At 49.8% G+C, this 16,337-nt stretch overlaps 1 protein-coding gene across 1 annotated transcript in view; it reads right to left on the bottom strand.

Moving 5' to 3' along the window:
• Positions 1 to 667: 667 nt before the first annotated feature.
• LOC135826528 (serine-rich adhesin for platelets-like) overlaps positions 668 to 16,337 on the bottom strand; it is a 34,260-nt gene continuing 18,590 nt past the window's right edge. Inside the window, exons 3-16 of the mRNA XM_065339136.1 lie at positions 13,824 to 15,708; positions 12,534 to 12,838; positions 11,967 to 12,095; positions 11,385 to 11,462; positions 10,911 to 11,018; positions 8,855 to 8,960; positions 8,479 to 8,560; positions 6,631 to 6,730; positions 6,139 to 6,206; positions 5,386 to 5,464; positions 4,055 to 4,266; positions 3,746 to 3,842; positions 2,157 to 2,265; positions 668 to 1,399 (exon numbers count right to left, since the gene is read on the bottom strand). Of these exons, the coding sequence (XP_065195208.1) occupies positions 1,098 to 1,399; positions 2,157 to 2,265; positions 3,746 to 3,842; positions 4,055 to 4,266; positions 5,386 to 5,464; positions 6,139 to 6,206; positions 6,631 to 6,730; positions 8,479 to 8,560; positions 8,855 to 8,960; positions 10,911 to 11,018; positions 11,385 to 11,462; positions 11,967 to 12,095; positions 12,534 to 12,838; positions 13,824 to 15,708 (3,660 nt within the window). The 3' untranslated portion in view covers positions 668 to 1,097. The remainder of the gene's footprint in view (positions 1,400 to 2,156; positions 2,266 to 3,745; positions 3,843 to 4,054; positions 4,267 to 5,385; positions 5,465 to 6,138; positions 6,207 to 6,630; positions 6,731 to 8,478; positions 8,561 to 8,854; positions 8,961 to 10,910; positions 11,019 to 11,384; positions 11,463 to 11,966; positions 12,096 to 12,533; positions 12,839 to 13,823; positions 15,709 to 16,337) is intronic.

Genomic DNA, 16,337 nt, shown 5'->3' with positions numbered 1-16,337 from the left:
CAAAGCAGAATATCAGCATTTTTGGCAAACGACTTTTCTATTTATCGATCATTCAGTCCACATTTGAGTTTGGCAGCACTGCATATATTCATTGCTTATCACAAACCCTATATGACAAGCTTCTTACTGCCAGCCGCGTAGCATTAAAGAGAATATTTTCGTTGGATAGAATGACTCCCACCACTCTTCTATACAGTCATACTAACTTGTACGCCCTTGAGAAACGCCTCAACTTCAAAACCTATGTATTTGTTTACCGCTGCCTGAATGGACTTGCTAGTCCTCTTCTGCGAGACCGCTTTACCTTGCGCGCCCATGGTGCTCGCACTGCAGCCACCACCCGTGGCCAAGTCTCTGCTGCTCTTGTTCTGCCCCCCGCTAAAACCCGATATGGCTTTAGTGCAATTTCTTATTTGGGCGCTGCCAGGTGGAATACACTTCCACCGGCTTGCCGCATGTCTAGTTCACCAGCTGAATTTCGCTCATCCATCAAATTATACCTAGGGTTCCCTGTAAAAAGGCGCTGACGCCTGTTGGGAATTCCCTAGTAAAAGAAGAATAAATAATAATAATAATAATAATAACAAAAGCCTTTTTTAGTGCCATTTTAGGTCGTAAAAGGTCGACATATACCGTAAAGTACAGTTGATCCCCCCCCCCCCCCCACGCCATGTCGCTTCCCAGCTGGGCTTTCGGCAGGGGGCGGGAATTAGATCAAAGCTGTCAAGTGCAGTACGATGCACAACAACGTGGAGGATCAGACTCGATGTGTTGAATTATGCACATGTTCACCCTGCACTGGCACGTATTGTGTACAGCAGTGCATGTGTCGGTTCAACATCGTATTTCGTTGAATACGCCGAGGTCGCTTCATAGACAGAAAATCGACAGGGGGCGGCAATTTACGGTATAAAGCGGGATTCACAAAAGCTTTTTTGCGATGCGACACGCGATGCGACAGCCGCGAAACCGGGAAATCCCCAAATCGCAACCATCGCAGACCCCACGCAACTGCCGCAACAGGGCCATCGCGGAAGTTGAGCTTGGCTCAACTTCTGCGATGCGACAAGCGATTTGGCGTACGATGTTGGCCTTTTCTACAGCAAAGTTGTACAAAGGTTCAAGAGTTGCCTATAAATTTGTACAAGTTGTACCAAACCGCACGAATACCATGGTGACGTACCCAAATCAGCAAGACTTTGTCGCAACGCTGACTTCTTCTGTGAATGGTATTTCGCGAGTTCGCATCGCACGCGTCCATCGCAGATCGCGTCGCATCGCGTGTCGCATCGCAAAAAAAGCTTCTGTGAATCCCGCTTTAGGGGGAAAATCGGTACAGTGCCGTGTTCCCGTTTGCGTACCTTGACTTTTCCGTGCTTGATTATGAACATTTCACGACCTAGAGGCATCACAAACAAATCAGCAAGTAACAGACAAGCGAAGGCCAGTGATTGGTAGGAACATCACCATGGAAACAGCACTAGAACATATCAGCAGCAGCAGCAGCAGTAGAATAAAGCGACACAGCATGAGGCAAAAAAAAAAATTCACGGTTCGCGTGAGACTCGGCCAAAGGCCCAGTTTTCCGCATCCGCAGGAACGCCACCACCCTCTTGGATCAAGGCGCAGATGCAGCTCCTGAGCGGTGGGAGGTGAGTAGATCAGACCCAAGGAGGAGCAAAATTAATTATTCAGATGCAGTTATTAAGCGTCAGGTCGTTGAATGGTCAGTATCTCGGTCAGTGGTGTGCTAATAGTGTCACGTTCTCACTCAACAGTATCCTGCCTACGGCCATTAGTGTTGGACAAAACGGATAATTTAAACCTATGGACTCGGATGAAGAGCCAAGGTTAAATTTATAGTAAAGACAAAAAAAGGACCAAGAAACTACAAGTTGCGTGATAATGTCCACTAACACCACCAGTTACTATCCAATCAGCTCATGCGATAACATTGCACGACACTGACCGATGGTACTGGCGTTCTAAAAATTAACTGCCTGTCCCTTCTTTTTTCATTTTAATCTTTCCCTCGAGTGGGTCTATTGTTATTAGGCAATTGTCTGTTATATTCGCCACTATTAATAAAATCCAATCCCAAAAAATCTGAGTCTCAAATTAATTGCACTAATAGGAGAAAACTAGCTATTGCGTACCAACATCTCCCTGTCGAATGATGAAGTCACCGGGCGAAAAGATCTGCGAGCGCAGCTTCAGGACCAGTTCCTTCAGCACGTGCGTCTCGAAATTCTGAAAGATTTTCACCTGGACAAAGAGGAGAGCGGGCAGAAGTGTTACTCTCGTAGAAACAAAAGAGATGTTGCCTTTGCATTGGCACCCGATTATTGTTATTATTATTATTGCAAATAACGCTGAGTAATTACACGAATGTATAAAAACCAGCATTTGCTTCCGGGAAGGATTCACAAATATAAGATAAAAACACCGTGGCTCAATGTAACTGCACATATGGAAAGCTGCTTCTATTGTCAAGTCCGGGCACCCGATTAGGGAGTTAATTGCAGCAAGAGTCGAGAATAGCGGAAGAGAAATGGACCGAAAAGAAGTAGACAAGGACTTACACTCAAATCTGTGAATTACAAAAATTATGAAAATGGGAGAACTGAACAATTTTAATGGGGTATTCACACGACAGGCACTTGCACGTTTTACAGGGAGTGACATACGAGAAAAGTGACTGTGTGGATTCACACAGCTGCACTCGACGACAGGCACGTTTGCATTTTTGAATGCTTCACCGACCAGTTGCCATGGGTATTTCAAATTTTCAAAACACGCATACAATGATTATCATGTTCTATTAAAGAGCCGCGTAAAAAATTCAAGTCTTGTTTCGCGCTTTTTGGTGTAAACGTACTCGTGCACGCCACGATTATCGTGAAAGTGGGCCCCCAGCTCGCTTGCACGTTTCAGCCACTTTCAGTCACTTTTCTCGTTCTAGGGAAAAAATACCATAGCAACGTTCCAGTGCACGTGGATGTGCCTGTCGTGTGAATACCCCATAATGAGAGAGATAATGACAAAGGGCAACAAGAACAATAGCAAACCATCCGCCTTTGATTTTACGGTTCAACGTTTCAGAGCGATGACCATTAGAAGAACTACAGACAAAGGAGTAGCAGTGGCCAGGATTGTGTACATGCAGGGCCGGTGCCACTGGTACGGCCGGTACGGCCATGGCCGTACCAACTTCCCAAAAAGTCGGTCCACGTGGAACGTCCAAAACCGGGGAGAAAAAGTTTCGATGTATGATTTTGTACCGGGAGTCGCCCAGAGTGCAGGATTTGCCGTCTAAATTCCAAATATTTTCGGGGGGGAGGACCCCCAGACCCCCTTAAAAGATGGCTCTTCGGCCATACCGCTCCGCGGAAGCTGCCTCCGCCGGCCCTGGCATAAGTACATGTACACTCATACCACGGCTATCCGGATCCGAAAGTTACGGGCACTTCGGTCTTTGCGCGAGTTTCAGTGGAAATATTACTACTCTTTTAAATTCTTTTCTTACTTTCAGTGGAAACAGCGACAAACCATGCGATATCTCTGGCCCTTTCCCCATCAAAATGTGTGTGATTCACGGCATAGCTACGGACATTTCAAAGTTACGGGCAGTGCACAGTCCCGGACCGCCCAGATACATGAGGTATGAGCACTGGAAACTTCGGAACTGGGAGCGGGTGGGGGTTGGGGGATTTCCCCTAACACACGCACAGATCATTCACCTCACCTTGCTCAGCGTATCCATGTGGATGTGCACGGCGATTTCGGCACGCAGAGAGTCCGGTAACATACCCAGCAGCGTGGCTTCATCGAGAGCTTGCGTTCTGTACACCACACAATTCCATACATAGATATCACTAACTGGTCCCCTGTTAGCAGTTTTTAAGGGGGTGCACGATTGCATACAATGTATTTATAGGATGGCTGGTGCATGTCATTCATGGTCATAACGGGCATGATGAGCCTAGGTTGAAATGGGGGGGGGGGGGGGGGGGTGCACGTGCCCCATGCGAGCTACGCGCCTGAAACACCTCACCTTGACCAGGAGTAGTTGAACCAGCGCTTGACGCGGTGCTGCAGAGGCTCCGGCACGCTGCGATGATGCATGTACTGCTTTATGCTGTCGATGCGAGACTGGAAGTCGGCACGCGCCGCGTTGGTGTTGGCGATGACATCGTTGACGTTACCGACGACGGCGGCGAAGATCATGACACCGACTAGGAACAGAAAACCAGTGAAGATGTATTCCTACACGGCAGTGGGAGAATGTTTTTGTTTTTTTATAAAGTGAAAAAGAGAAGAAACACACGAGAACGAGTTATGCAGCAACTGTCCACGACTGTAACAAGATGATAAACAGTCAGAAAGTGCGATAATAGGGCACAAAACTGACAGGCTACTTAGACATTCAGCGAGCCTCAGTATCCGAGTTTAAATTTTTTATAAAAGACAGATTGTAGGAGCAAACACCAATGCATGTGCTAAGAATTAACTTGCAAATCAAACAGAACAGAGTGCCAGTACGAGTACGAACAGCAACAAAATCCCCTACAACTAACGGGCCCGTTTGGCGAGACACATCATGCTACTTGAACACCGGTGGTATCAGTCATTAATGAGGTATCTTAGAGCAGGCGGGGGACTGCACACTGTAGAACCACTGGGGTACCACAGATGGGTGTGTTTCGGCAATCTGTAGAATGGCGCTTCAAAGTAAAATGGCGCTCTGGATTTGTTATGTCACGTTGTACCTTTTTATTTATTTCTCTCGTAAATTTTTATTCGGTCTGAGGGCCTGGTCAGACTGCGGCAAATTTTGGTTGCCTGACAAAAACAGAACAGCGTCCAGAATTTGAATCGCGATCACACTACACATGTGGGGAGAGTGAACATTCAAACTTCATTTCGAGCGTCAAGTGGTAATCTCCACGAACGACGTCAAATTCCTTCACCTTGGGGATCGCCAACACCTTCAGTGCAATCCTTGCAACCATCCTTATGAGTTTTGTTGTTGTCCGTGGCCAATTAGCTCCTCGATATCGAGATGAAAAAATCAGTGATTATCGGCGTCAATGGCTTATCAGCGTCAAATCCTGTTTGGAGCGGAAAAGCGTGGTCCGTTCTTGCTTTTTTTGGAGCGTTACTATGGAGATTCGGATTATAATCCTAGGATTATTTCGATTTTGCCGCAGTCTGACCAGGCCCTTAGCGAACCGTGAAATTTTTTATATTTTTTTCCCCGGAACCAGAAAAACACGTTTTTCCTCCGGTGAGAAGGCAGACTTGGCGGTGCTCTAAACAAATTCAAATAAACGAAACAAACCAGTTCCATCCGTACTCCAGCTGCAGCTGTTGTATATGGCTTACAGTGTTGGTCTCTGGAACGGAGTTCTCTCCAATCGTCGTCAGCGTCATCATAGACCAATACACACAGCGGATGTACTTCCTAATTTGGCACGGGCAGAGGCATAAGTGATAAAGGCATACAGACCCAACCGATTCAGGCACAAAGCTTGTTATTCTTTTCCAGCATATCCTCACGGAAGCCGCAGCATAATCCACCACAGCACACACAGACAGACAGACAGACAGATGGATGGACAGACGGACGGAGGGAGAGGCAACTACATGTCCTTGCCAAAACATTTATGGAGATCAGAAAGAAATGGTGTTTCCGAAGTACGAGCCATATATTAACCCATGAAATTCTTTGTCAGTCAGAAGTGAATATCCCCAACAGTCAGAAGGGAATTCCCCATCAGTCATAAGGGAATCTCCCATCAGTCAGAAGTGAATATCCCCAACAGTCAAAAGGAAATTCCCCATCAGTCAGAAGGGAAACTTCCCATCTGTCGGAAGGAATTTTCTTATCAGTCAGAAGGGAAACTTCCCATCTGTCAGAAGGAATTTTCTTATCAGTCAGAAGGGGATTCCCCGATAAGTCAGAAGGGAAATGCCTTCCAGTCACATGACTCAAACGCAGGCTATTCTATTGGTTGTGAGCAACACTGGCTCACACTCAAATCACTGCTTTTCACCAGAAAAATATTTTATTTCAACGTTTCGGTCATGAAATAACCATCAGCAGGCTATTCTGTCGGTATAACTATGATGACCTACCTTGAAAGCAGGCTGTCTTCTCCAGAGAGCTCTGGGTATGTCCAGGAAGTGCTGCCGAAACCTTCAAACTGCGAATGGAGAAAAGACAGTGGCATAGGGTACGTGCATGATTCGGTCTGGTATAATATGCAAGAGTATATGTGGAGAGTGTGGGTGTTAGCCAACCACCACAGATATCTACAGCTGAGAGAACCGGGCAGATTTTCTGTGGTAAACTAACGTTGTAACGTTGCAAGTGGACTTTTTTCTTCATTCCTGCTCCCTGCTCCGTGCCATCTCCACACTCGGACCACACGCGAGATTTTTACATTGGGAAGACGATGTATTACGAGTAGACGACAGAAACACCACAATACGAAGACTGCTTTCACGCAACAGCAACACGTACACGCATCAACACCATTATCTAGTATACACAATTACACATGGCGTACACAAAATACCGTACTAGAGCAGTAAGCTCAGTAGGTTTTAAGAGAGTAAACCGCGTACCTCGGACACCATGTAGTAGAGGCATGCCGTGCTGTGTATGGCGCTGGCTATCATGGAGGACATCTTGACGGCACGGAACGCATTCACGAAGCTGGTGCGCCTGGGAGGGAGAACCCACGGCGACAGAAACGAGAGAAGATGTACACAGGTGAGCGAGTGTACGCAGTTAGGCAGAATATCAACATTGTGAAAACAAGCGTTCTGTTAAGAGTAGAGCCCACACGCTCTCTTCCATTAACACTGCAATAGTTCAACTCATTTCACAATGATTATTCCAACGTTTCGGCAGATTGCCTTCATCAGGTTCACAATGATGTGCAAGCTCCCAAACCAGCATTGATAAAGGCCACCTCCCCTGGAGCGTTCTGTGCACATGTCATTTGTCAATAGGTTGATGACACGGTGCAAAAGGTTTCGAACGGCCAAGGCATGCGAAGGCGACCAGGCAGCGGGACCTTCCCATTGCTCTCTCCAGTCAGCATGGAACACGTTCTGGAATAGTGTTGTGTCTTGTATTAAAGCCTCTCTCTCGTGATACAGAAGTCCGTTTTTGAATACAAGCCTGATTTTCAAAGATACACTGTCGGCACACAAGCCTGGTTGCAGTGTTGACATACATAGAAATACCTGCTTGCAGTGTTGACACACATAGAAATACCTGCTTGCAGTGTTGACACACATAGAAATACCTGCTTTGACTTTGAATACAAGACGGTTGTGACTAGAAGCCTAGCCCTGACATTTGCTTCCACAAGAAAACGCCCGGCTTTAATAATACCCGACATTACGGGTATTGGAATGGAACGTACATGTACACGATAGAGAGGGGGGGGGGGGGTGCAACACATTATAAGTGAAAAGGAAATTCGGTATTTGTTTAGGGCAGTAACAGAAAGTATTGCAAAGTGTGACCATAAGCTAACATACAGAACAATGATAACATTGAGTGGTTCCGATGGCGGGTTTCACGAAGGGGATTTCGAACAGAAAGCAGAGGTACGTGACGAGTGTGGGCAGCCGAGGGCTACGTGAAGTCAAGCAGCATAGCAAACAACGCTCGCTGTAAAGACTCCCCACTGTACAAGTCCCTAGAATACTACAATGCCCTCCCTGCTAGCATTCGTGACGTCTCCTCCCGACCTGCTTTCAAACAAGAAATCTGCTCACTGCTGATTAACTCAATCTGCTCCTGCAGCGCTCACCCTCTCCCTTACTTGTAAAATTCAAAGTGATGTAAATCACTTTCCAACTGCATAACCCACAGCCCCACCCACAGCATCTTACCTTCTCATAAATTTATCTGTTTAGGGGCCGTCCGTAAATATCGATGTTTTTTCAAGACGATATTTGTTCATTTCTTCCCAGACCCCTCCCTCCCCCCTCAAAACGAACATACACAATGTGACATGTTTAAGCAAGGGATCGATATTTTTTAATGAAGTTCAATTTCCTCATGAAACGTGACCAGCTGCCACTCTAATTTCACCATACACCTAGGTTTATGTTGCCACGGTCGCACAACCTTGCCATGGCTATGCTCACGAGGTTGACTTTCACTTTGTGTAGGTCATAGACTACATGTTCGAACAGCACCCGTCCATAGATAGAGTTCGATATTTTTTTCTGCAAAGACGAGACGAACAGGGCCCAAACCCCCTCCCCCCCCCCCCCCCCAAACGAACGAATATCTTCTCTAAAAAAACATCGATATTTGAGGACGACCCCTTATTGGCAATGATGCCATCGTGATAATAAAGAATTCAAACAACGCCAATCTAGCCCTATCCCTCACACGATGGCAACACCATGGCAACACCAAGGTCTAACGGTAGTTGGACCACAACTCACCCATCAACCATGTCAAAGAACTTGAAGGCGACGTGCAGCTTGACATGATTAATCATCCGTGAATACAGATATGTGACACGGTCTGCAGTAGAAGTGAGAGAGCAGGCAGTGCATAATAATGACGTCATTGCAGACGCAATTACTTCATCAACTTCTGGAATGGATGGGAAATAGTTGACATCTAGGTCGTGAGGATCAGTGATTATTGTGTCCAGGAATTCACCAGGATCACACTATATCAAGCCTGAGTCATGGATGTAGATTACGACATAATGCATGAATCATGAATGTAAATGATGACATCATGCATGAGCCATGTATGTAAATGATGACATCATGCACGAGTCATGGATGCAAGCGATCACATCGCGCTCACCGGTACTGAGATACATCAGGCAGTGGATGGGGAGCACCGCAATGATGTCATACATGAAGGCGCCGTTCGACATGTAGTTCTCTCGTAGCTTCTTGCGATCAGTGACCTGTGGGGGGAGATGGAGAGAAGACCTTGATGTAAGCCGATGATACGTTTGCCGCACGGAATGATACAACACCAGGCGTGTAGCCCGCATGCGGCACAGGGGGCACGCACGTGCACCCCCTCCTAAACATTTCGCCCCAGGCTCAGCACATAGCGGTAATGACCATGATGACATGCACCAGGCATCCTACACATACTTTAAGTGCATGCATGGTAGCACAACAGAGAGTCATTTACACTTTGCGTTCTGGGGATACCGTATAGCAGGAAATTTTCGGACGGCAATATTTTCGGACAAAGCCAAATTTCGACCTTTCGCGCGGATTTAATTTTCGTACTGTGCTGCACGCTAAATGCACATGGTTGCATGCAGTACGCATGTATAGTGTACATAACGTCACATGAACAAATTTTAGTACGGAACATATTTTAGTACAAAAGAGGCTGCGTACGAAATTGTACGAAAATAAATTCCGTCAGAAAATTTCCTGCTACAGTCTACTCGCGATAAGTCACGCACTTTTAAGTCACGCACTCGCGATAAGTCACGCACTTTTTCATCCGGGACACCCATCTCAAGAATTTTTTTATTTTTCGGGATTTTGTGGATTTCGTGAATATTTGCGAATGATGTGGTTTTCAATGATGGAGCTTGAATACTGTAAAGGTAAGAATATAATTATTATGTGCATATTGTATGAGAGCCTTCTCCCTCAGGATCACCCACGACAATCCAAGTTTGCCAGTCACAAACTTCTCCCTTCGAAGCAAAATATACTTAACTAGCCGCTCCTCAATTTTCCCGAACTGGAAACTTCTGTTGCGGACTCCCTGTGGACCAGACGGATTAGCATCGGCGAGCTTGCCAGCTTCAGCACCCCCCACTGCCTCAGCCAGCCGCGGAACATCGCCTCCGGAACATTGTTCAACTTCGCAAATTTTCGAGCGGAGGTTTTCCACTCTCACGATAGAGACGAACCAAACGCAGTCGATCAGCCACTGTTCGCTGTTCTTTCGTTTTCTTATGAGAATGCATCGTCAAGCAAAGGGAAGCGAAGTGTTTACACGACGGAAACAGAAGTGCGTCTTGTCAAATCCCTACCACCATTGCAAAAGTAACGGAACGTCGTTACTTGTCTTTCTCGATCATGCCTTCATATCGATCATGGCTTCACGCTGTGGTAGATCTACGTCTCGTGTACAGCAGTGTACAGTCAGTGTAGACTACAGACAGTGTACCGCGCGCATGCAGCTCAGTGCTTGTACGCGTGTTCAGCACACATAATTATATGCAGAAGAAAACATGATGGCTGTACATATGCATGACGTGGTGCATAATGTAAGGCGCGCACTCGCGGTAAGTCGCGCATTTTCTATTCCAGGACACTGTGCGTGACTTATCGCGAGTAGACTGTACACAGTATATGAACCAGTACTGATCCAGACCTACTTGTTGCTGTTTTCTGATGGCCGCTTGGTGCGTGAAACTCGGAGTAAAAACACTTTTTTCATCCTCTTATTATTGTTTGTATGATAGTACAGCTAGCTAGGGAACTACGGCCGTGCCCCCCCCCCCCCCCCACCACCACCACCACCCCTCTAAAAGGGGGACCAGCTATGCCCCCTGAACACGGAGAACATATTTTAGCACAAAAGAGGCTGCGTACGAAATTGTACGAAAATAAATTCGGTCCGAAAATTTCCTGCTATACAGTATATGAGCCAGTACTGATCCAGACTTACTTGTTACTGTTTTCTGATGACCGCTTGGTGCGTGAAACTCGGAGTAAAACACTTTTTCGTCCTCTTATTATTGTTTGTATGCTAGTACAGCTAGCAAGGGAACTACGGCCGTGCACCCCCCCCCCCCCCCACCACTCTAAAAGGGGGACCAGCTATGCCCCCTGAGCACGGAGGAAATAAATGAAAACGGGGAAGACCGGCTGCTTACCTTTATGCCGTCTTCCAAGTAGGTGATGTGGAAGTGAACGAGTATGTCCGCAAAGAAGATCACGTCCGTCAGCATGTCCAGTGCGAAGAAGAGGCCATCGATGAACGCCTGAGGTGAACAGAGCCGGGAGAAAGACGAAAACACGACAAATGCCGTGAGTACAGTGCGCCGGGGCTGCATGCTTCCCTATTAATTAAGGAAGCAGGGTCAGTCAGGAATGGTGGGTTGTGGCAAACTTTACAACAAGGTTGATTCTGGGTCGGTGGGACCAGTATGGTTGGTCCGGCCAACCCTACTCAGACACATTCTGAGCAGACACTGAGCAGTTACTGTACAAATACTGAGCAAATAGCCAAATACTGAGCAAATACTGAACAAATACTGAGCAGACACTGAGCATGTGCTTTAAGTCAGACTCAGCAGAATCTGAGCAGACATTGATCAAGTACATGAACACAATATACTGAAACTTACATCGTCTCTGAGCTCCGAGAAGGTTATGCGCATCAGCACCATCCAGATGTTGTAGAAGACAGCGACAGTCACGACTCCCTGTATGAGAGGACACAGACAAAATGTATTGTCATTATGAAGGGACGGCGCCACTGGTACGGCCGGTACGGCCATGGCCGTACCAACTTCCCAAAAAGTCGGTCCACGCGGAACGTCCAAAACCGGGGAGAAAAAGTTTCCATGTATGATTTTGTACAGGGAGTCGCCCAGAGTGCAGCATTTGCCATCTAAATTCCAACAATTTTCGGGGGGAGGACCCCCAGACCCCCCTTTAAGATGGCCCTTCGGTCGCACCGCTCCACGGAAGCTGCCTCCGGCCCTGTTATGGCTCCACAGCGAGAAATGGAACACACACACACACACACACACACACACACACACAAACACACGCACAAGCACACGTTCTGCCCCGCCCCCACTTCCATCCAATATGCCACCGCCCCGCTGTGCAGCATCTGATGGTTCTGTGGTATTCAGTAAAAAAATTAAAAAAAATGCACACACACATGCGCGCACACGCACGAGCACAAACATTGAACTCACCAGCCACGTGCAGTAGAAGCTGTCGTCCGGGTCGATGACGTCAACTTCGCCCGCTCTTTGCGCCGCGCCCGACACCAGCGCCTCTGCCATCTCCCCTAGCGATGCCTTACGCTCCGCAGACGCCACCATCTAATAGTTAGATGCAACAGATAACACACACACACACACACACACACCAAATACGCGTTTACAAAAAGGCATAGACACAAGCAACTAGTTCTACTGACTACAGTGGATATCTATGCTGAAAGTACTTTTTTAAACACAGAATCGGTATCGGATGAAAAATAGCATTGCTCGATGCAACTGGGAGACTGAGACACGTCTTGCCGGCTGGATTTCACAAACACGCACACAGGTGTGAGCTCACGCAAGCATTATACGAACGCTCGCAACCCAGCCACATACATACAGACATAAATAGACGGACACCCACACACACACACACACACACACACACACACATGCGTGCACACACACACACATACACACACACAAACACACACACACACAGGCAAACACACACACACACACCAAGTCTGACCATGCTGTGCAGCTGGGACATACCTCATCGTCGGAGGAGTCGGCTTCGATAGGCGGATTATCTGATGCAGCTTGGCTGAATGACGCAGGCGTGGCTGATGCTGGCGCATCGAGAGCTACGGGCGACGCAGATCTTGACACAGGTCGAGAAGAAGGGCGAGAAGAAGGGCGAGATGAAGGTCGGGATGATGGCCGGGACGTCGGACGGGATGAGGGTCGGGATGAGGGCCTGGAGAAAGGCCGTGATGAACCTCCAACCGCTGATGTTACCGTTTTCAGCTGCGTAAGCCGATCATCGTCGTTGTCACCTAACATTGATAGCTCTCCAGCTGTACCAAGAATAGGAAAGACAGACAAAGTACACAAATACCGCGGCTATTCGGACACCGAAGTTACGGGCACTTCGGTCTACTGGGCACCCTTCGGGCGAGTGTCAGTGGAAATATTACTACTCTTTGATAAACTTTTGTGGAAATACTCAAATAGTAACGTCGTATGCCATATGTATGGCCTTTCCCCCTTCGATATGTATGTGATTCCGAGGTATGGACATTTCAAAATAACGGGCAGTGCCCAGTCCCGGATCACCCGGAAAAACGGAGTATGAGAGTAGCACAGCAGAAGAGGTCCATCATGGACAGCGTGCCGTTGGACCCCTTCGACGGTGCCAGCCAACCCGGAAGCTTCGTTTTCGGCCTGCATTCTGCAGAGCAACGAAACTGCACCGTGCCAGCCCATCATTGGCCGTTGACACCCGGCGAGTAAACCAATGCACGCGCGGTAGAACTAGTCGGGTTACGGACCGACCAATCTTTTCAGACGCCGTTGTATTTCACGACCAAACTGGGATAGTTGTGGCCACAGTGCAGCACAATTCTCTGAGAGGTTTACCTGATTACCAGATCAATGGAAAACAGCATCCCACCCCCTGGTCCAGGAAATGCTCCCCCCCCCCCCACCCCTGGTCCAGGAAGTGCCCCCCCCCCCCCCCCCCCCAGGTCCAGGAAGTGCCCCCCCCCCCCATCCCACTACATGAACAGAATGACTGATCCCTTGTACTTGAAATATTGAAAACAATGTGCGTTTTCTCACTGGCTTTGTGTGGCATTCCTTTTTTTAGAGTGGAAGTTGAAAACCTGACCGAACCTGAAAGTACTTGTTGTCATCAGTGTCGCTGAAAACAAAGTTGTGTATCCAGTTGTGTACAGTGAAGAAATGTACCGATCAAATCTTGTTACAATTCTGGTGTTCAACAAAGGGCCATGCAGAACCATCAGCATATTGGACAGACTTAGATATCGGGACTCCACTTACCCTCCGCATCCAGATAGTTCACAGTCTGAAATGCCCTGCCTGCGCTTGCTAACGTGCTCTCGTTGTCCTCTGTGACCACATCGTCTTCGCCGGCGTTGTCACGACTTGGCTCGTCACCCACAACTCCATAGTCAGTAGCAGTAGCGTGGGTGTCGGCAGCGCGGTGGATTTCCACGTCGTCCTCGTCGTCATGGCGAAGCACGATCACCGGCACCGCCATTCGGGTCGCGTCGCCCGGCGTTACGCTCCTGTCGCCGTGCCGAAAGCTCCCCGTCAGCGGCTGTGACTGCCTGGAGGAGACGAGCGGCGGAGTGGGTGTGCTGCGGGTGGTGCGGGCGCGCACGCCCATCGCCATGTGCACCACGTCCGGGTGTATACTGTGCCGCTCCGACGTCTGCATTTGCTCGCCGCTGTCGGCAACTTGTGCCTCGCCGCGGTCGTCGGACCCCGGGTCGGTTTGCGCCGACGACGATGACGACGACAGTGACGACGATGACGTCATAACGGGGATTTCCCCCTGGGACTCTCGGTCGATCATCACCTGGGAGCCAACAGGACTGCTCGGCATGGACTTGCGTGTGCGATACATCTGATGAGCAGTGGGAGATGCCCAGCCTCTGACAGCAGCTCCATCGCCCGTATCAGACATTGTCGCGGCGTCACCACCGTATGCGCGATCGGGATGCGCGACATCCTCGTAAGAGCTCGTCGGCGCGTGGGGGATTGGGTCCGATTGGGCGAGTCGTCTCCGTGGCAACGGAGACCGAGGGCGACGTGCGTGTCCGCTGCTTCCGCTGCTCTCATTCCCGGACCCAGCAACGCACGATACCGCTACATGATTAGTAGTGGTGGTGTTGGAATACAGGTCGCGTTGCACACCGTTGCTTCCAGGCACATTGGCCTTCTCCCGCGTGTCCTGACCGTGCGAGAATCTCCGTAGTGGCGGTGACCAAGGGCCCGTGCCTGACTGTCTCCTTGCTTCGCTTGAGCCGAGCAGCAAGGCAGCCTGCGGACGTACACCATCCTCACTGGGCGACGTCTCGGGAACACGACGACGCATTGGAGAAGGCGAGCGAGCAAACCGGCGGGCGCGCTGGCCAAACGCGCTCAGGTGCGTGCCGGAACCGGCGCCTGCGGCTGCGGACGCTCGCTGTCCGGGACCGAGGGCCGCCGTGCCATCCCTGCCGGTGCTGCCGGGAGCACCGAGCAGTGCGTGATCGCTATGAGTGCGCCGTACCTGCGGTGGCCTCTCTCGGCGTCGCAGCTCATGCCCGGATGCGCTCGGCATCACACTACCATCTACTCCACCACCACCACTACCACCCTTCGGGTATGGGTCACGACTGGAGTTCCGCTCTTCGGCCACCGTGTGATGCAGTGCCGCATCGAGTTCGGCCGTAGAAACACCGCCTGAGCCGATGCTGGTAGTGGGCGTGGAAATACCCGACAACGGCGCCGTCCGAGGATGAAGACTCACAACGGCCAAGCTAGAGTCGAGCTCCTCCGGCGATATCCGCTCCGCCAGGGACGACGTCATCGGGTCACCGTTGCTATGGCGACGCGAGAGACGCGGCGACGGCATTGGCGACACCATGGGAACGACGCACAGCGAGTCCACGCACAGGGTCTGGCGCTTGGCCGCCGCCGGCTGCTGCTGCTGTGGACGCCGCTTTTCAGGCGATGCTCTCGCGGCCGCCTCAAGACTGCCGTTCGTGTGGCCGTGCGAGGGCACTGACAAATCCCTGTCCTCCTGGTGCCGACGTTGCTCGTGCGGTTTGCGAGGTCGAGTGACGACCACGGACGGCGGCTGAGGTTTTGCTTCTGGACTGCTGGCTGTTCTGTCATGTAGTGCAGTGAACAGGTCGTTGAGCGACTGCCTCTTGCTCTGCAGCAGCAACAGCAACAGCAACAAATCAATCACAAAGGAAAGGGTTGACAGATGGACATGCAGGTCCGATACACATGTAATACGAGTGCACATCTGGTACAGACAGACCATCATACACACAGACATACAGACAGACACACACAGACACACACACACACAGACACACACACTACTACTACTACTATTGACAGCTGCCAGAAATGGCCACGCCGCTCCCCAAAGGGAGGTACTGTCAGAGAGGTTAGGGGAGAGGTAGGCAGTGCTTCAAATGGCGCTCCAGGTCCTGTCGCCTCCGAAACTGGCGTTGACTACAGACTCGGCAATGATGTTCAAAGTGCTGGCGATCAGTCACTGTAGGGCGCTTCGGGCGGGGTCCACAGCGATGGCGCTTGAGGCCAGCGGTAGACTTGAAAGTACGCTGGCAGGCAGTACACACCGGGACCTCGGCAACAGGAGGAGCATCAAAAGGCGGTCGGTCGTCACAGTTGCCACTCCCTAGGCACTTATGCACTGCAAGCCCACCCCTGCTCCGGAGCCATCTACTGCAGGCAGGACACTGCACCGACCCAGGCTGCTGTGATACGGGGAGCTGTCGGACTGCTGTGCACTTGTGCCGGGCCATGTCG

The sequence above is a fragment of the Sycon ciliatum genome, chromosome 10 (assembly GCF_964019385.1).
Source record: "Sycon ciliatum chromosome 10, ocSycCili1.1, whole genome shotgun sequence".
Lineage (NCBI taxonomy): Eukaryota > Metazoa > Porifera > Calcarea > Leucosolenida > Sycettidae > Sycon > Sycon ciliatum.
This window is presented reverse-complemented; position numbering and strand designations above follow the sequence as displayed.